At 49.7% G+C, this 26,105-nt stretch overlaps 1 protein-coding gene across 1 annotated transcript in view; it reads left to right on the top strand.

Annotated features, from left to right (window-relative positions):
- Positions 1-26,105, top strand: part of LOC309852214 (uncharacterized protein) — a 96,355-nt gene that overhangs the window by 53,396 nt on the left and 16,854 nt on the right. The window contains 19 exon segments of the mRNA XM_082708516.1: positions 394-421; positions 509-620; positions 1,801-1,893; positions 3,888-3,951; positions 4,046-4,144; positions 4,250-4,353; positions 6,354-6,492; positions 8,953-9,071; positions 9,760-9,909; positions 10,024-10,194; positions 11,152-11,461; positions 13,372-13,445; positions 13,541-13,628; positions 17,238-17,355; positions 18,982-19,105; positions 20,073-20,209; positions 21,613-21,868; positions 23,658-23,900; positions 25,272-25,448. Coding sequence (XP_082564642.1) covers positions 394-421; positions 509-620; positions 1,801-1,893; positions 3,888-3,951; positions 4,046-4,144; positions 4,250-4,353; positions 6,354-6,492; positions 8,953-9,071; positions 9,760-9,909; positions 10,024-10,194; positions 11,152-11,461; positions 13,372-13,445; positions 13,541-13,628; positions 17,238-17,355; positions 18,982-19,105; positions 20,073-20,209; positions 21,613-21,868; positions 23,658-23,900; positions 25,272-25,448 — 2,606 coding nt within the window.

The raw sequence follows: 26,105 nt of genomic DNA, 5'->3' as shown, positions 1-26,105 counted from the left end.
TAGAGTCAAGATAAAAAGAAAAACCCAGTGACAACCGGTCAGTGCCCTTAGATTCTAATTAAAAGCTGCCCCTTCCCACGAGCCCTAAGTCTGAGACTTGCTCTCCACGTTAAAAAAGGAGATGAGAAATTCCTGGCAAGCTGTTGAAGATTTATGAACCAGAATCACTTTCCCGCTGTGGGATTCTCTGTTCACTTGCCATGCGGTCCAGGCTACACATCCCACATTCGGAAATCTACACAAGCTGTCTCGAGGAAGATTAGCTACACCCAAATCCTTACACAGCTAGTCACAGCATCACCATATAGTCCACTCACCCCGAATGCTGCCCTATGTTTTTGTTCCATGTGTTTGCGGTTTCTTTATTTCGTTTTCTCCCCTCTGCCTTTCCAGATCGAGACAATCAGTCCATCCTCATCACGTGAGTAACCTGAGTTCACACCACGATGACTTGGAAGCCAGAGCCGTCCCTTCCACTCTTCTATCGTACTTGCTTTTAACTCCACAGCGGAGAATCCGGGGCGGGCAAGACCGTGAACACCAAGCGTGTCATCCAGTACTTTGCAACAATTGCGGTCACTGGGGACAAGAAGAAGGAACAGCAGCCAGGCAAGATGCAGGTGAGGAGCTCCCTGAATCTGGAGTTTTGCTGGAGTAAGGACAGGTAAAGATGGGGTGAGCACCAAGTGTATGTAGGGCTCAGTGCTCAGCAGAATGCTGGGGACAGGGTCTGTCCCAAGAGGGCTTGAGGGGCAAGGTGGAGGTGGTGCCACCTCGTGGACATAGGTGGTAGCACCGGCTCCATCTGCAACAACAGCCCAGGGACTGTGAGCCGCTTCCCCTGAAGAAGGGATGCTTTGGGCAAGGTGCGCAAGGGTGGGGGAGTGGTTGATTTCTGATTGAAATTCCTAACTCCCATGCACAGTCCTGCTACTTTGTATTTCTATCATGTTGCCACTGTTCACTTTGGGAACCACTGAGCAGGACAGAAATTTGAAAACAGCTCTGGAGGCAGAAGGATAAGCAGTTGAGGGGCGGGAGGTAGGGTGGGGCTGGGAGTAAAAATTCTGCTTTCTCTAAGCAGACTTCTTTTTTTTTTTTAAAGATTTTATTTATTTATTTGAGAGAGAGAGCACTAGAGAGAGAGAAAGGGCAAGCATGAGCCGGGGGCAGAGGGAGAGGGAGAAGCAGACTTCCTCGCTGAGCAGGGAGCCCACCCAGGGCTCAATCCCAGGACCTTGGGATCATGACCCCAGCTGAAGGCAGACGCTTCACTGACCCAGCCACCCAGGCATCCCTGTAAGCCAACTTCTGAGCAAAAATTCTCATGACATATTTCTTGCGACTTAAAAAATTGTTTTGAGAACCACAATTCCTATTGTACAATCCCTTGAGTGACTGTCTTTGTTCAATTCTATATATACTTCTGAATCCAAATGTCTATATTAGATGGGTCATGATCCATACTCTAATAGAGGTATGTATTCTAAAAATCCATGATTTATAATAGAGCATTATCAGAGAGGAAAGGAGGTCTGAAAAATCAAGAGGAAACCTTGAATCTGGGATGGATAGAGTCACGTTGATGCTGAGACCCTCTCTGGGATGGAACTCCGAAGCCTCCTTGGATGGTGGGCACGAGCCTATGGGTGCCTTCACCCATCCACACTGGCTACCAGGCTGGGCTGGTTAGCGTCTCTCCCTGGGCCCTGCCTAGAGCATCCACACTTTCGAGTCACCGTGGGCTCCTTCAGAGGACACTCCAAAGTCCTCCCTTTGCTTTTTCTTGTTTATTATTAGGGGACTCTGGAAGATCAAATCATCCAGGCCAACCCCCTACTTGAGGCCTTTGGAAACGCCAAGACTGTGAGGAATGACAACTCCTCAAGATTTGTAAGACCCAGTCCAATTTTAACTACCACCACCCCCCCCCCCAAGAACCAAACCCTCTCCTCAAATGCTGGATTAAAAAAAAAAAAAAAATCCCACATAAACTAGAATAAGTGGTTCGGATCAACTGAGCCCTGCTGGGATAATAAGATACACTGAAAAACATGTTGGCTCATTGTTGGCAATGCAGGGTGGGGAGTGGGGGGGATTTATCTGTCCATTCCTAACTGGGCTCATCACCTCAGAACATCCAGAAGTCATGGTGATTCAAATTCCACAAGTAGAGAGCAACTCCTTTATGCTGCACTTGGCTTCACTAAGTGGAAGCATTTTAAAATGCTGAAGTCTATTGAGCAATCTCCATTGGCTTATCAGCCATAGAAACCTGAGTTTGAATTAAGTGAGCAGGTTTGAACTCCTCCAGGTCAGAAGGCATTGGGAGATGGAGAAACCTGGGGAAAGCAGGAGAGTTCAAAACGTGGGAATATGTTGATGTTGTAGATACTGAAGGATATGTTCCATCCTTCGACATTTGGCTTAAGTTTCCCTCATCCAAAGAGGCCTTTACTTCCCCCATGGGCAAATAAACATCCAGTCCTCTACCTATCCTCACTATACCACGGAATGAGTGACTACCACATCACAAAGCCCTCGCTTGTGCCTGTAGTTGCAAGAGGCTGTCAGGACTCCACACTTCTCAGGACCTAGATAATCTCAAGCTTATGCTTTGTTGTTGCTTCTCAAGGATGAAATGGTCCCTGAGGAGAAAGTGAATGCAGCCATCAGAGACTGAGCTATGAGCCCCGACCTTTCTTTCTTTCCCTTGGTCCTCTGTGCATTGCCCGTCTGCACTTCTGTCTTCCTAGTGCACAACTAAAATGTCTTCCTTGTAGGCGGTCTGGGTGTGCGTTACCCAACAGACATATGGTGCACATATTTGCACCAAGTTAAGAATTGAGCTAACCTGGCTCCAGCTTAAAATGGAAGACAATATCTTTGGATACCCCCATTGCTACTCTCATTTATTAAGTGCTTGGGTCTCTCTTCCTGGCCCTGACCCAGAAGTCACAATCACCCCGGTTAGCCTGTCCACCTTCCACTCATCAAACAAACATTTGCAGGCTAAAACTTCCTTTTCCACCCAGCAGCTAGCAATATTGAAAACCAACACTTACACTTCACTCACGCCTTCACTGACCCTTCACCAGCTCTCCCCAAGCTTCATTCGGAAAACAGTGAGAAGATAATGGAGTGCTGACTACAGTCCAGACTCTGTGGGTGGATGGACAAGGCAAGATTTTTGCCTTCAGATTTGCTCACGGTGTGGTAGAAACCAGTCGCTCATAAAATTTCACCTCTTGCCTCCCCTCAAAAGGGGAGAACTCAGACTCTGAATGTGTATTTTGGGAGCCAGGGAGCTTGGCCTGAGTCTTGGGAGCTAGGTTTGCCTAATGTAAGCAACAAGGAAAACCAAAGCAAGAAATCTCAGAAGGAACACCCAGACATGGAAGGAAGGAAGGAAGGAAGGAGAGAGAGAGAAAGTAAGCAAAAGAAAGAAATAAAGAAAAGGAAGGAGACAGGGGGGAGGGATGGAGGGAGGAAGGAAGGAAAGACGGTAAGTAAGTTGGCAAGATGGTCCAACCAGCCCTATCAAAGGTATCCATTTGGGAATGGGAATCCAGGTACCAGACAGCAAGATAAAAACCAAGGGGACTGTCTAGAGTAAGGTGATCCCAAGCAGAAATTGGAGAGGGCACCTTCCTCCCAAAATTGGAGGAACAGGACCAGATGTTTTGGGTAGAACTATCTAAGTCTTGGGTAAGCCAGCATGGGGATTCTGGGTGCCAGATAGCTAGAGAGGAGGGAAGTCCTTCTTCTATCATCATTCCCTCCCTGACCCTACTCTTCCCACCTGTACTGGGAGCACCTGGCGAAAACCAGCCATGGTACCATCTAAATAAAATAACTGTGATGTCTGTCAACCTGCCATTGGACAGGGGAAATTCATTCGGATTCATTTTGGAGCCACAGGAAAGCTGGCATCAGCGGACATTGAAACCTGTGAGTCTCAACGCCCTGTTGGGCACAGCGGTATTTGGCCACAGAGACACACCACCCAGGAACCTGAAACCACATTCTTTCTTATTACCCTTAGATCTCTTAGAAAAATCCAGAGTGACATTTCAGTTATCCAGCGAGAGAAGCTACCACATTTTCTACCAGATCTTGTCAAACAAGAAGCCGGAACTCATTGGTAAGTTCTTGGGGGTATTGGTTTCATCCTCCACATCAATCACATTGGAAAAACGGAGTGCATCGCGCATGCGTGAGACGCTAAGGGGACCTTCATGTTTCGCAGACTTGCTCCTCATTTCAACCAATCCCTTCGACTTCCCCTTCGTGAGCCAAGGAGAGGTCACCGTGGCCAGCATCGACGACAGTGAAGAGCTTCTAGCGACTGATGTAAGCACACACTTCCCTTCCTTCTTCCTTTCAGCACAAATTACTGAGTTTGTGAACTGAGAGGCACCCTGGCGGTCTCATCAGAAACTGGGACTCAGGGATGTTCAGTGATCAGACCTGAGCTCTCAGAGTTCAAGATGTCCAGGGAATTAGTCCGGATGGGACCCCTCTCCGCTCACCTCCACCCCAGGAGATGCCACGGGGGGACAGGAAGTTCTCCAAAATAGGCTTCCAGTTCCATTCTGTAGCGTGTTAGAGTTGGGTTTTGCACGTATAAGGTTTTTTAAAAGGTTTTGTTGGAACTTCTCAAGGTACAAAACCATCTGCACGGTTCTTTTAAGAAATTTTTAAAAATATAGCAAAGTGTAAAACAGGAAAAAAACAACCCAGTCTGCAGGAGGAGAAGCTCCACGCCTCGTGCTACCTGTCCCCCTCAGGCTCATGCTCAGCTCCCACACGTCCTCGGCGCACCTGTCAGGCCTCCTACCGTTAGCTCTGGGAAGTATTTCCAACATTGATAACTAGAATAGTAACAGTAACTAAGTGCACCGAGGACTTACATGGGCTGGAAACTGAGATGAGAGCTTTATCTCGTTTAAGCCCCGCCCCCCCCAACCTCTTGTAAAATGCCCCCATTTTACAAAGATGGAAGCTGAGTCTTAGAAGGAAAACCCACAATTTGCTTTAAGACACTTTGTCAAAGACAGAACATTTGAAGCCAGATCTGCCCACTCCAGAACCCGCCTTTTTTTTTTTTTTTTTTAACCTAATAGACACCATCTCTGAGCCATTAATCTCCCGAGGAGCTTCTCCTGGGTGATGGTTTATGGCCCAGTACAAGGGGGAGTGCTCCCTCCGAGGGTCTGCCTGCCCCAGCAGGCTCCCCAGAAAGTAACGTCTTCACCTGGTTCCTTTCAAAGTGGAGTGAAAGATCTTTCCTTTTAACCTACAGCGGCCTCTTCCTATGACACAAATATGCATCAGATGGGGTGGGATATGGGGTCAAGGAGGCCACTGAGGCTCAGAATGTCTCCTCACCCAGGTTGGCTCTCAGCCTGGACCCCCCTTCTCCTAAAGGGGGCACCACCCCCAACAGTGCCTCATTGTCTAATACCATCCTGCTGACCCCGACCTGTCACCTCCCCAGACACGCTCCATGCATGTCAGTCCCTCCTTGAGTGAGCATTGCTTAAGCTGCAAGTCCTGTGACATAATCAATACCTGTACCCCAGAGAAGGATTTTCTAGTTGAAATCTTTGTGGTAGAAGACGGGCCGAGTGGCTATAAAACCAAGTCAGCAACCACCTGTAGACTCTGAAGTGACCGAGCGCTTACTCCTGACAGACCTTTATCACCTGCTACCTGGGCGAATTGGGCAGGTCGCTTAGCCTGTTAGAACGTCAGGTCTCACCTGGGACTTTGGAAAGATCTGCATACCTCTGAGGTTCTCACAGCGACACAGTGAGACGACCTATGGATGGTGCCTCACCCCTCGCCTGGCACAGCCCCCCTGCAGAAGTTTGCCCCTTTCTTATTTGAAAAATGATGGCGTTCTCTTCGATGACCTTCTCTTCCAGTTCTAATGGGTTGGGGCGCCGTATTGTCTCAGTTCTGAACAACACCGGAATTCCTGGGTTGTAATGCCAGACTCTCAAGGTGTTAGACACTATCTCTCAGACACGCTCCATGAGAATTCCTTCTCCTGGTATCGCATGATGGTTCCCGGTGGCCTCATCCAGAAAACAGCCCCAAATCTATGTAAAGGATTTAAGTCAGTTCTGGTTGGATGGAAGAAAACGGAGTATTCACGTTTTCTTCCCATAATCTCCACCCTCCCACACAAACGTGTTAAAGAAATGGCTTTTAACCCCTAAGTTAACAAACTGCCCCGTCACCCACTTCTTTGGGCAAATGCTGTCTCACGGGCTGTACACAAAGGGTGAGGTCTTTCCCAAGGACAACAGAGTCCCTGGGATGACTGTCCTTTTTCTAACTCCTAGAACGCCATTGACATCCTGGGTTTCAGCTCAGAGGAAAAAGTGGGGATCTACAAGCTCACGGGGGCCGTGATGCATTATGGGAACATGAAGTTCAAGCAGAAGCAGCGGGAGGAGCAGGCCGAGCCAGACGGCACCGAAGGTAACTGTGTCTGGGCAGAGACTAGCATCTGACACTGTGTTCATGGGTGGCTGGGGTCCTGTGAGGTGAGCTCTGGGCTCCTCCCGAGAGGTGCTCATTGGAAGTCGCTCAAATGGGATGTGGGGTGTCCAAAGCTCATTGTACTTGCCCTGGGGAAGTCCACTCCCTCTGTCAAGGATTCCTATAGTGGTGGATCCTTGACAAACCAAAGTTATCATTCTTGTGAATGAATAATCATCTCATTACCTCTCACCATCACAGTCACCTGTTACCTTAAGGTAGACATTGAGGAGAGGATATGGTTCTGTGAACTTCCCTTTCTCTCTGTGCACATAAGCAGAATGCGGTCCTAAGCACCTGGGCCAGGTGAAGGAGCTTCCTCTTCCCGTGGCCTTCAGTTCCACTCTGACATCCGTTGAACCTGACCCTGAACCCAGGACTGCTATACGGATCTCCCCATGCCCTACCCCATGACCCTCACCTGGATGGTCTCCCCATGCCCCTTTGCCTGGTCCTGGGAACAGAGCAGGGGGCAGTGGGAGGGATTCCTGGCATCAGGACACACCCACCATGCGCCCTGTTCATCCGCGTCATCTCTCACACTGTTACAAGGTCTATAAGGGACAGGTTGGTTCATCTCCAATAATTCTACCAATTGTAACATCACCACAGTGTGTCTTGAACACCACCCCCCATGATAGGTGGAAACAATAGCCTTGAAAGAAAGACCAGGAAAACATATGGGACTTTATCACTGCCCATAAAGGCTCACCTGACTAGGCTATGTTTCCCCGGGATAATCTCCTTTTATTAATTCCAAGTGGACTTGGACTAGGGACCTCATCACAGGAGTAATGAATAGCCCATCCATATTCCTTGACACAAGGGGAGGGGATTATGCAAAGAATGTATACAGGGGGGGAGGCAATCCTCAGGGCCATCTTGGAATTCTGCTTGTGGAGTGGTGCAAGCTAAGGGGCAGCAGAGAAACTCTGTTTAGAGCAAGAGACCTTCTGACTGGGGTAATCAGGGAAGGCTTCCTGGAGGAAGAAGGCACCAACATGGACTTTGAAGGATGGCTAGGATTCTCAAAGGTGTTGTGGGGGAGAAGGCAGTCTAAACAGAGGACACATAATGATCAAGGGGGAAGGGGAAGAAATGTGAGGGGACTGAACAGCAGTAGGGTCCTCTTTGGCTACAGAAAGGATGTATAAGAGATGGGGATTAAAAAGTAGTTATTTTGGTATCAGTTGGAGAAGTCCTTGAATGCCAGGACATATGGTTTAGAATGTACGTGGTAGGAGCCAGAAGCCATGAACTGTCCGCTTAGCAGGGGAAGTTCATGGGAATTAATCGGTGAGCAGTCAGGCTTCCCAAAAGTGTGGGACCCTGTGGGAGATGCCAGCTATTTTAAAGGGGAAGCGAGCAGAATTTCCTGCCTGTCTGAGCACAGGCAGGTCAGGGATGAGGAGGAAGGATGAAATCACCCAAAGCCTTCAAGTGTAAATGACTAGAAGAATCCCATCCACCTACAAGGGCAGAGCAGGAAAAAGGGATAGTTTAAGCAAAGAGGAAAGCATACACATGGCCTCTTATTAAACACTTGACAAATACGGTCCTGGATTTTTATTGGCTCAATTCCCCAGCCAGCAATAAAGTAATGGTCCCAACCAAGAGGAGCTACTCCTAGAGAAACAATATTTCTCTACCTTTTTGATGAGCTCAGTGCAGGCAGCCAGAGCTGACCCAAAGTCAACCACACTCCCAATGAACTATATGAAATTGCCAATTATCAACTGCTTTTGACCTTCTCCCAACATCTGAAGACTGGGTCAAAGTTCTGTAGCTCTCTCTCAGCTATAAGCGTGGCATCTTGCAGGAATTTAGGAAGCTGCTTAACATATATTGTGAACCATTAAAATGGTGCCTCCATTACTCCTACGCCATTTTTTTTAAATTAGCAGACTCCAATATAACTGTGTAACTGTATCTTCTTAAAAATGAAATTTAGGGGCACCTGGGTGGCTCCATCGGCTAAGCGTCCAATTCTTGATTTCAGCTCAGGTCGTGATCTCAGGGTTGGAACATCGAGCTACACGTCAGGCTCTGTGCTGACCGTGGACCCTGCTTAGAATTCTCTCTCTCCCTCTCCATGCACCCCTCCCCTGCTCTCTCTCTCTCCCCCCCCCCAAAAAAAAAGAAAAAAAAAGAAATGTAAATATCAATATGTCAAGATCAACCTTCGAGATTGCATCTAGAAGGCAAACTAAAGTTCTAGAAAACCTGTGCCCCTAGACTATGAGATTGAAACTTTCTCAGACAACCCCAGTCCTGGTGCACATAGGCGAACGGAAGAACACCAAAAAGGATTATAGCAAACATTTCTGGGAGGCCCCAGGGTCTGATTGGCCACATCAGCCCCTGCCGTCTTCGTGTGATCACATTGCCCTCTTCCTTCAGTGGCTGACAAAGCTGGCTACCTGATGGGTCTGAACGCGGCAGAAATGCTGAAAGGCCTGTGTTGTCCGAGGGTGAAGGTTGGCAACGAGTATGTCACCAAAGGGCAGAACGTCCAGCAGGTAATGGAGTTGCCGTGAGTTCAGCTGACTCAGTTATTCTGCTATTTTAAACACCATCCCAACGTTCCTTAAGCTGCAGGTGTCCAAAATCTAGGCGCAACTGCCTTCAGCATTAAGAGGAATTTCGTTCTTAGGTCCCAGGGGTAGCTTAAGGAATGCACATGGAAGAGTGTTGTTAGGCACCAGAAAATGAAGGATCCTCTGGAGCCAGACTGCCCCTCTGCAGCTCCTTCCCTGCGGCTCCATGGACGGTCATTGCTCTCCTTCTCTTCTGTGTCCTCACTAGGCAGACAAGCTCTCTCCACGGTCACCACATAGCTTCCAAGTTCACATCTCCATAGTTCAGCCTCCCATGGAGACTGAGACCAGTGTCTTTGATCCCAATTCCAAATTCTCAGGAAAAACCCTCTGTGCAACCCAACTTGGATCAGTAGTCCACCTCCGGTTCAGTTACGTGCAGCCAAGTTCTAAAGTCATGTGTTAATACCACGGCTGATAGAAGACTATTTTTGTAAATGGGATAGTTCTCAGAGGGAGGGGAACGTCCTAAGCTGGCAAGTGCTTTAAGGGATAGTTAATATCATGCTGGACGATACGAAATTGCCAATCTCTAACCGCTTTTGACCTTGAAGACCTCATTGGCTTCATGCTTCAACCTTGAGGGTTGAGTGGGTGCTCTTTCTTCAAGGTGACCAACTCGGTGGGCGCTCTGGCCAAGGCCGTCTACGAGAAGATGTTCCTGTGGATGGTCACCCGCATCAACCAGCAGCTGGACACCAAGCAGCCCAGGCAGTACTTCATCGGGGTCTTGGACATCGCAGGCTTTGAGATCTTTGACGTGAGTTGTTTGAATAAATGGCCTTTGTAAGGCCCTTCCATTTTGTGTCTTCTTTGCAGAGTCCCCACTGGATTTTCCAGACTCACTCCAACTCTTGCTCTTTGCAACACCCAGTTCAACAGCCTGGAGCAGCTGTGCATCAACTTCACCAACGAGAAGCTGCAACAGTTCTTCAACCACCACATGTTCGTGCTGGAGCAGGAGGAGTACAAGAAGGAGGGCATCGAGTGGGAGTTCATCGACTTCGGGATGGACCTGGCTGCCTGCATCGAGCTCATCGAGAAGGTAGAGGAATAGAGTCTGCTCCCCAGGGACTGTCCCTCCTTGGCTGAGACCGTCATCCCTTTGCTCTCACTCTACCCTGCTGGTAGAATGGTGATCCTTGCACTACTCTTCCAGCCTCTGGAAAGCTGAGTCTCCTTGCACAGACAAGTGTTTGGAATGCATGCATAATGCAGACACCTAAACAGATACATGGTTGGTTAAGATCCAAGGGCTCAGTTCTCCCAAGAATGGGAACAGGAGCCCGGGAGGAACAGTGGCCATTCATACCTTTGTAACTTGTCCAAAGACCCTAGGAGTTCAGACAACGGAGCTGTAGAGTTCTGGCATAATGTTACTATAAAAACAGCCAAGGAGGGGGTGCCTGGGTGGCTCAGTTGGCTAAGCCTCTGCCTTCGGCTCAGGTCATGATCTCGGGGTCCTGGGATCGAGCCCCACGTTGGGCTCCCTGCTCAGCAGGGAGTCTGCTTCTCCCTCTGCCTGCCGCTCCCCCTGCTAGTGCTCTTGCTCTTTCTCACTCTCTCTCAAATAAATTAATTAATTAAATCTTAAAAAAAAAAAAAAAAGAAAAGAAAGAAAGAAATTCCCATACCGTTTGGAGCACTGGTGATATTGGAATGAGTTTGTCTTCCTAAGGTGGCTGCTGAGAAATCCATACATGATTGTTTCAATATCACTCATATCATTTTATGTCTATGTATGTAACTTTCCTTTTTTGGAGGGTGCAGTGGTGGTAACCTGTTGCTAAAAGTGAGCTACATTTGTATGCATACAGGTTCTTTCCATGTTCTTTTGTTCAACAAGCATCCATTAAGCGCTTACTCCGGGCCTAGCTCCGCACCCCACGGTGCTCCTAAGCGAGTGGTAACACCAGAAAGGTTGTATTTGACTCCTGCAGACAATGCAGTCATTGAGACGCACTATTAACTGCTGAGTCGTGGTCTGTCATCCTTCTTTCAGCCCATGGGCATCTTCTCCATCCTGGAAGAGGAGTGCATGTTCCCCAAGGCCACAGACACCTCCTTCAAGAACAAGCTCTATGACCAGCACCTGGGGAAGTCCAACAACTTCCAGAAGCCCAAGCCTGCCAAAGGCAAGGCCGAGGCCCACTTCTCTCTAGTCCACTACGCTGGCACCGTGGACTACAACATTGCTGGCTGGCTGGACAAGAACAAGGACCCCCTGAACGAGACCGTGGTCGGGCTGTACCAGAAGTCTTCCCTAAAGCTGCTGTCCTTCCTTTTTTCCAACTACGCTGGTGCAGAAACAGGTGAAATTCCCCACCCCACCCCCACTGTGTGCAAAGCTCTGTGTCATTACTTATGACCCAGAGCTGCTCCTTGAAGAACGAGTATTCGAGTATTCCGTCGTGATCGTCAGACAGAGCTGGATTTGTCTGTTTCCAATTACCCAATTTTCTTTCTCTTACGCTTCCTCTCCCTTAAGAGGAAGTCCCTGGACTCCCAGGGGACAAAAGAGCCAGTATCACGTTTTTAAATAGCTTTTAAAGATTGACATGGGGTGGCTGGCTGGCCGATTCTGGTCATTTCAGGTATATGTGCTGCCGAAGCGAGCACTCTGGTCATTTCAGGTAAATGGAACCACTGTGCACCTGGTTTCTTTTGTGTAGCAGAATGTTCCCTGGATTTGTTGGGACACACTTCTTTTATAGATGTGTAATATTCCAGGGCACGGGAAACACACATTTTGTCTCTTCCCAGGGGAGTTGATGGATATCTGGCTATTGATGATGGTGCTGCTATGAACAGTTGTATACAAGTTTCTGAGCTGGCTTATGGTGTCAATTCTCTTGTATATACCCATGGGTCAATTCTCTTGTACATATCCACAGGCCTAGAACTGCTCAGTCTTACGGTAACTCTGTATCCACTTTCTCCAGGGACTTCCAGACTGTTTTCCAAAATGGTTGCACAAGCCAGTATCACTTGCTAAGTTTATTCACACTGTATTTTTTAAAAATAATCACCAAAGAACAGTTTTAAGATGATGGACTGTCTTAAATGCATCAATTTAAAAAATTAATGTTTTCAGTGTAAAAATATAGATAATGTATCATTTGTCCTATAATTAGATTATTTTAAAAACAAACTAGAAGCGGTGACCTGGGTGGAGCAGTGGGTTAAGCGTCAGTGGGTTTGTGTGCAGGTCATGACCTTGGGGTCCTGGGGTCGAGCCTCATGTCAGACTTTGAGATCAGTGCAGAGTCTTCTTGGGATTCTCTCTCTTCTTCTCCCTTTGTCCCTTCCCCAGATCTCTCTCTCAAATAAATAAATAAATCTTAAAAAACAAAAGAAAACAAAAACTCTTTAGTTCCGTGACATTAAAAGAAAACCAAAAATCCCATTTCAGGGTTTGAAGGGCGTGGCCACCCCTAAAAAAAAAAAAGAATCCTAGTGCACTATTGGTGGGAATGTAAGTTGGTGCAGCCAACTGTGGAAAACAATATGGAGGGTCCTCAAAAAATTAAAAACAAAATTACCATATGATCTAGCAATCCATATCTGAAGGAAGCAAAATCACTATCCTTAAGAGATTATTTACACCCCCATGTTCATTGGAGCATTATTTACAATAGCCAAGACATGGAAACAACTTAAGTGTCCATCAACAGATGAATGGATAAAGAAAACATGGTGTACTTTTCAGCCATTAAAAAAAGAAAGAGAGAGAGAGAGAGAAAAAATCTTCGGTTTGTGACAACATGGATAGACCTTGAAAACATGATGCTAAGGGAAATGAGCCAGACAGAGAAAGACAAATCCTGTACCATCTCACTTATATGCGGAATCTTAAAAAAACCCTATCTCTCATGGAAACAGAGATCAGACTTTGTGGTTGCCGGAAACAAGGGGTGGGGGAATTGGATGAAAGTGTCAAAAGATACCAACTTCCAATTATAAGATAAGTAAGTTCTGGGATGTAATGTACGGCAGTTGCATATTTAAAAGTTGCCAAGAGAGTAGATCTTAAAAGTTCTCATCACAAGGAAAGTAATCCTAACCAGGTATGGACAACAGTGTGACTATTTCAAAATATAGACATGTGTCAAACATGAAAGACATGCAATGTTATTTCTATGTCAATGATATCTCAGTAACCCTGGGGAGCAGGGGCAGGGCTCAGGGTTGAATCTGACCCACCCTCCGTGTCTGTCTCCAGGTGACTCCGGGGGAAGCAAGAAGGGCGGGAAGAAGAAAGGCTCCTCTTTCCAGACCGTGTCGGCGGTGTTCAGGGTTTGTGTTTCGGCAACTTCTGCATTTGGTTGTTCCTGTGCTCCATGAAACCGCATTTGCTGACGTTAATGTGCTTGTTCTGATTTGCATCCCAGGAAAATCTGAACAAACTGATGACCAACTTAAGAAGCACTCACCCTCATTTTGTGCGATGCCTGATTCCCAATGAGACCAAGACTCCCGGTGAGTGAGAATCCATCAGAACGGGGCTCCCCAAAATGCGTGCAAACTTCTGCGTGCTTTTGTGCGGGTTTCCCGGAGCCGAGGGTTGTGGGGTTTACCTCCTCTCAACATCATCTGTGAAGTGACACGGCCAGACTTAGCAAATACGAGTACAGATGCTCCGTTAAGTTTGAATTTCAGATAAACAGTGAAACATGTCTTCGTGTAGGTATGACCCATGCAGTGACTGGGATATACTTACACTGAACAATGATTTCCTGTATCTGAAATTCAAGTTCACCTTGGCATCCTGTGTTTATCCAGCACCCTTACTCTGAAGTCCATATCCCTCATAGTCAAGTATGTAGAGAGGCATATCAGATCCGTGACTTTCCTGGGGTTTTCCAAGAGCTCTGTGACTCCTTTCCCCCAAAGAACACCACTGCATCTGAGTCGTCTGCAATTAAAACACCTGTTTCCCGAGCGTAGTCGGTATGCAATTACTCTCCACCTGTTACTGTCTACGGGACCCTTAGCTGCATACTTTAGCTTTCTGGGCTATAAAACGAGGATTAAAGTGACATTTCGTGCATGCATTCTCTTACTTAGCTATTCATTTATTTATTTAATGAGTGTGTGTAAACTCTGTAAATATTAATTCACTCAACCTGCCAGATGGGGTTGTCGTGAGGATCGCTTGAATGAGTGTGTGTCAAGCACTTCGAGCAGGGCTGCGTGCCTGGTGGACACTCAGTGTGTCTGGCTGTCAGTGATAATCCCAACAGTTGTTATTAGTATAATGACAAGAAGAAGAATTATGATAATAATGTTATGTATGATAAGGCGTATGAGAAACGATGACATCGTGGGAAACGAGTTTACTTGTTAATTAAATAAAATTAATTTTTATTTCCTTTCATTTTTATTCATATTTATTTTATTATATTTATATTTTATTTTTATTATAGTATTTTATTTTAATTATTTGTCTTATTTCTTTTTTATTTGTCGTATTTATTAATAACAAATATTAATTTATTACTATGTTAATAATTGCTTATATCATTACAGTATAAGTACATCATTAATACCTATTATATTTATTATTATTATTATTATTATTATGGAAAACCAGGCACTTTAATTCTCCAAACAACCACGGCTACTCTTCCGTGGAAGTGCAGGTCAAAGGCAAAAACCAGCCAAAAACGCGCTGTTAGGACCCACATTGCCTTTGCAGGCTGCAGCCCTCCCAGTGCACCCAGCACAGCTCACTTCTCCGCCAGGGTTGGAACGGAGCTGTTTCTCTGGTTGCTGTGCATCAGATGAAATTGTTGGCTTGTGTGCAGCTGTCTTGTCACAAAAGCGGATTTCCGTTACTGTTTTTGAGCCCGTGTCAGCACAAATCAAAGGTGGGGTCCAAGAAGCACTTCCCTGCAGGTGTCAGGTGACAGGGATGGACGGCCCCTCGCTGGGGAACCCTGTGCCTCTAGGGGCCCCCAGGGGTTTGGGCAATGCACCGCCTGCCTTTTTCTCTTGGAAGGAGAATTGTGACGACATCACCATCCCTTCCTCTCCATTTTGCTTCTCCTCCGTCCTGGCCCCGCTTCGTTTTCTTTCTCCTTTCCGAGAATAGACTGACCGTAGTATAGGAGTATGGGCGAGGCTTTGGAAAGGGCGTAGTGGGGCTTCTTCCTTTTCTAGAAGAGAGCGTACAGGCAGAGGAGATTGAAGTGCCTGCCCCAGGGCGCCCGGAGCTGGGGCTGAACCAAACCGCCGGCACGCTCTGGGCAATGGTGGATGGTGGTCGCTCGCACAAGGGAAGCGAGGGGACAACGTGGGGAGGAATGGGCCAGCAGGCTGAGCAGGTCAGGAGGGGCGAGTTTGAATCATCTCAGCGGGCCCCAGGCTGTGGGGGCTGCCGTGGTTGTCTCGTGCCCGACCTGAGCCTGGCAGCCCGATGAGGCAATGGTTGGGGGACTGTGGCTTTGGGTCTTAGCTTGTTGGAAGTGAGACGTGTGCTCCCGGGGGAGCAGTCTGCCATCCTAGGAACTGGCTCTTGGTGGCCGGGGTCGGGGGAAGTCTCTCAGGGTCCGCAAGTCCCCAAGGTGTCAAACATCATAAAAATGCAATTTTTGCATTTGCAATTTTTGCAGTTTTTTGCATTTTAAAACACGCAATTCATACAACTGCCCGCAAAGCTGAGCTGGCAGGGGGAAGGAGTTTGCTGGAGGTGCTGAATGAGGGATAACTTGAGAAAGGGAAGGCAAGGCAGTAGCTCGGGGGAGTTTTTAGAAGTTTTGCAAGTGAGTCAGAGGGCAGAGAGGACCGTTCTTGATGGGCCTTCCAGACACTGTCTCCGCCTAGGTTGGGAGGGACACCCTGAGAGAAGTCAACTCAGTTCTGAGCCTGCAGTGACAGCAGGGGCCCCGGGGAAGGGGGGAGCCCAGTCTGAGCTCTGAGACTACCAGGCAGGGCCCTCACCTCTCCAGGAAATGGGGGCACACAGCTAGCAAATACCACAGCTGGCATTGGAACCCCCTCAAAATTCTCATCCGAGAAATCCCGGGAGCTGAACTTGGTAATCCGTCAGGTTCGCTCCCACGAGACATCCTCTGAGTGTCTGATGTCTCTCCCCTGTCTTAACTACTCCTCCCTTGAGACTGAATCACAGGCCTGTAGAACCTTCAGGAATGATGGAAATGTTCCACGTCCGAGCCGTCCAGGACAGCAGTCGCTGGGTACGTGGTACACCTGGTGCGGCTAAGAATATGAACTTTTCATCTTAATGAATTTAAATTTTAATAACCACATGTGGTCAGAAAGTACTATACCCGACGGCACAGTCCAGCAGCAGAGCCTCGAAAATGGTGTGAGTAGTCACCTCTCCTCCCAGACACCGAGGAAACTTGTGAGCCTTCTAGAAGTTTCCAGAAGCTGTCAGAGACAGCTTCAGCCTCCCTCTCCCCAGCAACCTAGGGAATGCACCAGGAAAGCCATTATGCAGCCATAAGAAGGCTCCTAACCACGCACACAGCCCCAGTACAGGATTTTCTCAGTCCTCGTTTGTGCGTGACCCAAGAGCGTCCCCGATAAGGGCTTGTCTCTATGGGTCCTCTTCTTCCTCCCAATGTTGGTGTCCCCTCTTCCTTCCCAGACCTCATGCTCAGCGCTCAGCAGAGGAACCCCCCCCCCACCACCGCGTTCAACCCTTGCATCCTCTGAAGCACAGCTGTCCTTGGCTCTGTTTCTCTGCTCCCACTAAAGGCACTGCCTGCAGACGCTACAGCCTTGACCTTGAGTAGAGAAGGGCACAGCATGTTATCTAATGGGAAGTCAGAGGGCAATCCATGCTCATTCTAGCCTAGCTGGACTCAAGGGTCATCAACAGGGTGAAGATCCATATTTTGGTTTTTGACCCATAGGAATGGGATGCTTGCATGTCCTCAGGGACTGAGAGTATCTCCTACTGTGAGACTATGTCCATCCCGTCATTCCTAGAGGTGGCGTTAACCCTTTCCGTTCAAGTCTGGGTGTGTTGGCATGTCTCACGGTGGCCAGACTGTCAAAGACAAAGAAAAAGCCTCTGACATACGTTGGGGAGTGATGGGCAACTACTTCCCTCCCCAGGCGTGATGGACCACTACTTGGTCATGCACCAGCTACGCTGCAACGGGGTCCTCGAGGGCATCCGGATTTGCAGGAAAGGGTTCCCCAGCCGGATCCTCTATGCAGACTTCAAACAGAGGTAGGTCACCTGGCTTTGCATCTCTCTCTCTCTCTCTCTCTTTAAGATTTTATTTATTTATTTGAGAGGGAAAGAGAGCATGAGAAGGGGGAGTAGCAGAGGGAGAGGGAGAAGCAGACTCTCCCGCTGAGCAGGGAGCCCCACACGGGGCTCGATCCTGGAACCCCAAGATGATGACCTGAGCTGAAGCCAGATGCTCAACCCACTGAGCCACCCAGGCGCCCCCATGTCTCTTCCCTTCTGAGGGCTCCTTGGGCTGAGTGGTGGGTGAGTTCACAGCTTCCCAGGGTTTCCATGGGCTTTCTTTCGAGCTGGGGGAGATGAGCTATGCCCAAAGTGAGGGCCAGGCCAGCCCAAACTGGTCCTAGCCTCAGCCCCAACCCTCCACCTCACCTGGGCCTTCAAAGCAGAGACTCTCACCTTCTAGACTAGATAATCCTTCCTTAGGGGGATTGTCATGTGTGTTGTAGGATTTTAGCAGGATCCCCAGTCTCTACCTATAGTGTCAGGAGCTAACCACACCCCATCCACACTGGAACAATCAAAAATGTCACCAGACAGGGATACCTGGGTGGCTCAGTGGGTTAAAGCCTCTGCCTTCGGCTCAGGTCATGATCCCAGGGTCCTGGGATCAAGCCTCACATCGGGCTCTCTGCTCAGCAGGGAGCCTGCTTCCTCCTCTCTCTCTCTGCCTACTTGTGATCTCTCTCTCTCTCTCTCTGCCAAATAAATTAATTAAATATTTTTTTTTAAATGTCACCAGACATTGTCAGATGTCCCCTGGGCAGGGGGGAGAAGTGCAGGTGGGGGGGGCTCAGTTGTCCCCAGTGGAGTCCCGCTGCTCTAGACCAGCTTTCTCTTCCCAGCTGCCATCTGTGCCCCACAACTCCAGGCCTTGTCTGGAGTAGAGGAGGGGCAAGGACCCTCCAGGAGTAGCGGGACCACAGGTCTGCGTGTCACAGATGATTTCAAGGTTCTTTTATGCAGACAACTGCTTCCTCTGAAAACAAAACTCCAGCTGTGTATCCCTTCTCCCAGACTAGCTGTACAACAGTCCATGTCCTCCTAAGGCTAGAGCAGAAGAAGATTCTAGAAGGCCTGGTCTTAGGTATAAGGCAGGCCTTGTCTTAGCTATGGGGCCTTTCTCGGGGATTGAATCCATTCAGAAAATGTTGTCCTCAATGGAAACCACCTTCCAAGCTAGCACTGCCAAGCCAATGCCGAGGGGCCCAAGTTAGGCCTGTTAGGCCTGACCTGGCTTCCGAAGCCAGATTGGAGGGAGGGTAAGGTGTTTTCTCAGCTTCCTGTGTGCTCGGCCAACTGCTAGCAGACTCTTGCCCTTTAAACCCTGGTGGCATTCAAGAGTCCACGTGTCCTCAGGGAGATTATGGTCTTTCTGGCCATGGGTCATCCCAGAATGGGTTGGGCCCAGCAGGGGTGAGGCCCCGGGGGCAGAAAGGAGCAGGGTGCAGCCCTCAGGAAATTGCATGGAGGGATCACCCTCCCAGCTCTGTGGGCCAGACCCCCTTCTCCCCTGAGACACCCCTCCCCCCCCCCGGCTCTGCAACACCCAGCTGCTAGCAGGTGACTGACCAACCACGCTCCCCACCCCCCACTGCCCTGCAGGTACCGGATCCTCAATGCCAGTGCCATCCCCGAAGGACAATTTATTGACAGCAAAAATGCTTCTGAGAAGCTTCTGAGCTCCATCGACGTGGACCGGGAACAGTATAGGTTTGGGCACACCAAGGTGAGAACACGCGAAGCTGGGACACCTCCCCCCTCCCCCCTGCATCACCCGTGGCCCCCGAGCTGCTTGTCGGCTGGTGGGAGGAAAGGATCGCTCTCCCCATCCGGCCAACCTGACTGCCCCATTGCGCAGGAGCCCACGCAGAAGGAGCCTGAGTCTGGGGACCGAGAATCCTGTCCCCGTGTTGGTTTTTAAGTGTCTAGAGGCTTAATTGGAAGCCAGACCCCACCCCTGCCCCAGCACTGGAAGAAAGCAATAGAAAGTTCTAGGGTCCTAAGAGAGCAGAGCAAAGGCACTTTTATGTGGGACGAGAAAGCTAAGGAGAGAGAACACAGCAAGGATTCCAGAACAGTGAGAACTTGGAGGGAATGATAATAACAGATAGAAATGCCCACCATTTATGGAGCACACGGAGATCTGGCCCAGTGACTCGCCCTCTGTGACCCGGCATTCAGTCCTCCCCTTAACCTGAGGGACATAAGGCTAGTCCTGACCTCATGGGGTGCTCAAGGTCACCAGGACAGTGAGGGACAAAGGCCAGCTTCAAATCCTGGCCTGACCGCAGAGCTCTGCCTTCTGGAAAGGGCCAGGCTGGGGCTCGCAGCCCTCCGAAGGGTCCTTGCTTCCTTGGCATGGCAGCTGGAGTGGGCCATGGGTAGGTGGCCCTGAGGAGCCATCTGCAAGTTTCTCCCAATCTGGGCGCAGTGGAGCTCGGAGGGTACTTTCTGGGCCCGTCCTTGCCTCCTATGTGGGAGCTCTGTCTGAATCGGGCCATGGGGGTTGGAGGGGCTGGGAATGTCCTATGGAACAAGCTCAGGAGAGGCCACTGTGGGGCTCAATGGACGGCCCGTTCCAGGCCCTGGCTCTGAAGGCTGAGGGCTGGGCTGGGCGGAAACCGGCTCCCAGGAGGACCCCGGGCTGCACGGCAGCTGGGAACACGGCCGGGCTCGTCTCTCCTCTGACGCAGGTGTTTTTCAAAGCTGGGCTTCTCGGACTCCTGGAGGAGATGAGGGACGAGAAGCTTGTGACCCTGATGACACGCACACAGGCCGTCTGCCGGGGATACCTGATGCGGGTGGAGTTCAAGAAGATGATGGAGAGGAGGTGAGGTGGACCCTCGCCCCGCCTTACCCTGCTTACCCTGCCCTCCCTACTTCACCGCTGCTGGTTGCTTCCTGGTTTTAGTCTTGGGGCATCGATGTCCTTGCTCGTTCATTTACCCCAGCACCTGCCGAGCAGCCTGTCCGTGCTTGGAGACCCTGCATGGTGCTGGGCATACAGAGAGGAACCCTGCCCTCCAGGAGCTCAGGGGAGGTACCCAACACAAGTTCCTTTCTTCCTCGTTCATGAGGCCAGAGCCAGGAGTCCGCTGGGAAGCCATGGCAGGTGCCTACGGGGAGCAGTGAGAGGACCGGGTTTGTAGATGACAAGGGCCTGAACTAGAACATAGGAGTCCAGGGACACTGAAGAGTCTTACTCCTTCAGTAATTCACCAGCAACCCTCATGGCTGGTAACATGCAGGAATTTCAGGGAGAGGGGAATTGCGGGGGGGGAGGCCCCTTCTCCCCAATTCCTCAATGCCTATATGGCTCTGACATTGGCATTGCCAACACGGGCCACCATCATGGATTAGTCAAGAACAGCTTGTGGGCATCTAGCTGGTTGAGGTGAATGGAAGCCAGCGCAGAAATGGGGAGAAGGGCCCTGGGCAGGAGCCGGTTTATGGGAAAGGGAAGCAAGTTCTGAGGCACACGTGAGCTCTGGAGAATACAGAGCGGGAGATAAGGCAGTTGTCTCTAGGACATTGGCGACCGTCGAAATCAGGAAAAAAAGGCGAATTCTAGGAGAGCAAGTGTCGGGGAGACGGTCCCGGGCGTACCCGCCCAGGTACGCAGGAAGAGGGAGCCCACGAGGCAGAGCGCACCATGAGACAGGAATCATGAAACCAAGGCCAGGGGTTCTTTCAAAACGGGGAGAGTCAGCCGTTCAAATGTGGGAGACGGGTGCCTGAGAGGCTCAGTCGGTTGGCGTCCGCCTTCAGCTCCGGTCGTGATCCCAGGGTCCTGGGATTCAGTCCCGTGTAGGCTTTCTGCTCAGGGGGAGTCTGCCTCTCCCCCTGCCACCCCGCCTGCTCGTGCTCTCTCGCTCTCCCTCTGTGTCAAATACGTAAATAAAATGCGGGAGACAGACTCAGGCAAGTAGGGAGGAAGAGGCTCCCAGCATGGGTGATCGGGATCTTAGGGACTGCGTTCCAGCACTGTGGTGGGGGTGGGAGTCTGATGGGGGGCAGGGTCCACAAATGGTCCTGTGCCCTCTGTCACCTCCCAACCTCTGTGCATGCTGCTGCCTCTGTCCCTCATCTGCAGAGCGAGCCCTAGGGTCCATGGAGCCGCAGAGCTGGGCTGCCCCTGCAGCGGGGAAGGGCCAAGGGCCTGGGCCCCAGGGCAGGAGGGGCAGACAGGAGTCCTTGCTGGGGTTCATTAACACGGTCCTATGGGGCGTGCAGGGACTCCATCTTCTGCATCCAGTACAACATCCGCGCCTTCATGAACGTCAAGCACTGGCCCTGGATGAACCTGTTCTTCAAGATCAAGCCGCTCCTCAAGAGCGCGGAGGCCGAGCGAGAGATGGCCACCATGAAGGAAGACTTTGAGAGGGCCAAGGAGGAGCTGGCCAGGTCGGAGGCTCGTCGGAAGGAACTGGAGGAGAAGATGGTGTCCCTACTGCAGGAAAAAAATGACCTCCAGCTGCAGGTCCAGTCTGTAAGTACCTGCTGGGTGAGAATAGAAACCAGGAGCAACACGGAGGCGCCCCAACAGGTGCATGGATGTAAGGGCCAGTGGTGCCACCTCGTGGGCGTGCGGAGCATTGCAGGAGGGCGAGGGCCCGGCTTCGCCGTCGCGGAGGTTCTTGGGAGCACGTCTGCAAAGCAAATTTCTGCGCACCCTCATTTCTGAATTCCACAGAGGAGTGAGACCTATTTTGTTGTGGGTATGAGGGGACTGGGTCTGTCCTCATGATTAAAACCTGTCAGGCATGCCCCGGGTCTTTAAAAAAAAGATCATGTAATTAAGCATTAAAGTAAATCACTAAAACAATTCAAAGGAGGGACCATTTTATACATACGTATATAAAAGTTTCGGGAATATCGGTAATATGATTATACTAAAAATGCTTTGCAGTTTTTAATCAAGGAAATAGGGGAAAGGCAGCTGCTTCCAACATGTCACACTCTGGCAGCATCATTGTATCAATTCACAAATTAAAGTGTTTATCATTTGCTTTTTTTTAATAAACCCCCAAATGGCCATGCATACAAAGCATTTTCTCCTCCCCTTCTCACTTACCCTCAGGACAGTGCGGTCACTCGGAGCACTTTTCCAAGGCGAGTGGGCAAGGGTATAAGTCTGGAACCAGATAGCTGGGTTTCTATCCTAGACCCTCCACTTGATAGCTGTGTGGCCCCCGGCAAGTTACTTAGCCTCTCTGCACCTCCATTTTCTCATCTGCAAAATGGGCCCAGTAACAGCACACAGAGAGTGTCGAGAGAATCAGATGGGCCCATGCGGGTGAAATGCTGAGCACGTAGTACATATTCAATTAACACTGATGCTTATTCTTATCCATAATCTCAAAGTGGGGGTCCAGTTTTTACAGCACTCCTGTACAAGAAGATGTAGCCCGATTGGGTTTAAGAGTAGAATCAGCTCGGGTCGCCTGCGTGACTGAGTGGGTGAAAGCCTCTGCCTTCAGCTCAGGTCATGGTCCCAGAGTCCTGGGATCGAGCCCCCATCAGGCTCTGTGCTCAGCGGGGAGCCTGCTTCCCCCTCTCTGCCTGCCTCTCTGCCTATCTCTCTGTCAAATAAATAAATAAAATCTTAAAAAAAAAAAAAGTGTAGAATCAGCTCATCTAGAGAGACTCCTTACAGAGCCTTCCGGGACATCTACAAACTTAATCCCTTTCTTCCTATTTTGAACTTCCTGTTCTGTGGCTTTGAGGAGGCAGGATTCCCGGGGGAGACACCATGTTTTCCATTGGAAGTTAAAAGGTGGTAATGTTTTGAAAATACTAGTTAGCTTGTGGTAACATTGGGCAGAGGAGTCATTTTTCGACGGGTGGTGAGAGGAAGTGAAACAGCAGGCTGGCCGAATTGGGGCCAATGGGCAAAAGCTTCGTGAACTGTATGGACTCCATTGTTTGGAATTATTTCAGGTGAATTTCTATTAAGTGGATGTCCTTGGTGATTAAAAAAAAGGTATACGGATAATATACAAGTGATGTGTGTGCGTGCGTGAATATGCACATGTGTGCATGTGTGTGTTTGTGTGCACATGTCTGTACCTGTACACGTGTGTACACAAGTGTGTGGGCGTGTGTACATGAGTGTATGTGCACATGCGTGTGTGGATGTGTGTGTGTGTGTGTGTGTATATGAGTGTGCGTGTGACCCATTCATCACCTCAGGTACAGAGGGCTTCTGGAGGGCAGAGCACGTCCCGCGTAGGGTTTGCTGAGAGTCTGACCGAAACACAACCCTCTGGTTCTTCCAGGAAACAGAAAACCTGATCGATGCGGAGGAACGCTGTGAGGGGCTCATCAAAAGCAAGATCCAACTGGAAGCCAAAGTCAAGGAGCTGAACGAGAGACTGGAGGAGGAAGAGGAGGTGAACTCCGACCTCGTGGCGAAGAAGAGGAACCTGGAGGATAAATGCTCGTCTCTCAAAAGGGACATCGACGACCTTGAGCTGACCCTGACAAAAGTGGAAAAGGAGAAGCACGCCACTGAGAACAAGGTGGGCAAACCAGGGAGTCCCCCACTCCCCCAGCTTCTGGAACCATCCTTACTTCCTCTTAGGAGCAGACATTTCCCTGAAGTCGGAGGCAGGAGCCCGCAGGCGGGCAGTGAGGTCCCACCAAGTCCCGTCCTTCTCCGCCTTGGTCTCTCTACCCCGCAGGCTCTTCTCAACCTTCCTCCTACCTGGCTGGTTGGACCCCAAACTTCCAGCCCCCAGCCCATCCTGCACAAAGCAAGGAATCCTCAACGAGAGTGGCGTCCTATTCATTTTGGTTTGCACTTGGCTCAGGAAGAGCAAAAGAATGCCCCCAGGGGCCAGGCAGATGATGAGGGAAGTAGGTGGTGAAGGGGGCAGGAAGCTGGGCCACCCCCCGCCCTGCGAGGGACATGGGCAAACAGGGACCCTCATGTGTTGCTGGCAGCTTATAGACTGACGCAGCCTTCGGGAAAGCACTGGAAATACTCGGTCCCACGAAGGAGCCTCACACTTTGCAGAAATGCATGAAAATCACAGCCCTTGAGTCGCATAATAATGGTTGCTAATGAGTTAGAGCAAGGGATCGGGTTGACCTGGTGTGAGGTGACCCGGAGTGAGTGTGGGATCCACACCCGGGAAGTGTGGAAAGGGACATTAAGGAGGCGTGGAGACTTGCCAGAAGTTGAGCCCCTGCTCCGTCCAAGGCAGCAACACTGAACCAGCGGCTCCGGGTGAGAATGCGAACCTCCAGTTCTTTAGATTTTTCCAGGAGCAGTCGGGAGTCCAGATTTTGTGTGACATTACACTGCCTTTTTCAATATTGATAATTTATGCAAAAGCTACACAGAAAACACGTCCCCAGCCAGATTCAGCCTGTGGGGTGGGAGTTTAAGAACCTCTGATCTGGAAGAGAGGCGTACGTAGAGCAAAGTTCAATTTAATGCCTTAAAGCTTTCTGTGTGTCACCCCCCGCCCCGGCTTCCTGAGGGCACAGGTTCCCATTCTGGACCAGTCTTGGGTAGCATGTTGTATCTTTCCTTACTCTTCCCACCTTTTTCTAAACCCCCAACCTGGGAAACAGAGTCCTGTGGATATATAATGATAGAGAGAAACTAATGGGGTGACCTTCCAAAGCCTCCTATGTGCATTTCAGAGCCCTCCGTTGTGGGACATAAACTCGTGTCTGAAGGAATGATGCTATCTGGCTCTGCAGCCAGCCAGCCAAGAAGCAAAGGGCTGGGGGGCTGCCAGTTTCAGGATAATGTAACCCACACAGTGACCGCCTCCCAGGGAGGTAGGGACGCGGTAGCCAAAAAAGGAAAGGGGAAAATAAAAATCTGTAGCTTCTGATGGAGTTGTCTGAGCAGTCCATGGGTGTGGCTATTCTCCCAGGTAAAGAATCTTTCCGAAGAAATGACAGCCCTTGAGGAAAACATCTCCAAACTGACCAAGGAGAAGAAGTCCCTGCAGGAAGCCCATCAACAAACACTAGACGATCTTCAGGTGGAGGAAGATAAAGTCAACGGTCTCATCAAAATAAATGCCAAGCTAGAGCAGCAAACCGATGACGTAAGGATGTTTTACTCCCGGGTCCCTGCGGCTGTTGCTTGCAGAGGCTGGGGTTAAATGGGGGTGGGGGGAGGGTCTGACTTCTAATTCTGGAGCAGATTCCCTGAGTCTGGACCTCAGCCCCCTCCACACAAGTCTTGCCGTCCCTGTGTCTACCTCGTGACACGGGGATATGACCCTCTTCACCTCGGAGGGTTTTCATGGAAAGCTCAGCATGGGGGCACCAGGGGGCTCAGTCAGTCCTTAAGCGTCTGCCTTCAGCTCAGGTCATGATCCCAGGGTGCTGGCATCGAGCTCTGCATCGGGTTCCCTGACCAGCAGGGAGCCTGCTTCTCCCTCTCCCCGCCCCCCCACTCCTGCTTTCTCTCAATAAATAAATCTTTAAAAAAAAAAAAAAAAAGAAGAAGAAGAAGGAAGAAATAACACATAGAGTGTGTTCAGTAAAACATTAGCTGCTACTATACCCCTCATTACCCTCATGGTAATTAACATCATCATAATTAACATCCCCTCTCAGGTCCTTGGGTTCGCAAAGTTCCAATCTTGTTCTAACATTGTTAAAATTGAGTGATTTTAACATTGTTAAATAGGAGTCCTATTTGTGCCCCATAACAATTACCATTTCCCCCCATGATATTACTATGGTTGTTTTTTGTT

This window comes from Mustela nivalis (genome assembly GCF_964662115.1).
Source record: "Mustela nivalis genome assembly, chromosome: 17".
In the NCBI taxonomy this organism is placed as follows: Eukaryota; Metazoa; Chordata; class Mammalia; order Carnivora; family Mustelidae; genus Mustela; species Mustela nivalis.
This window is presented reverse-complemented; position numbering and strand designations above follow the sequence as displayed.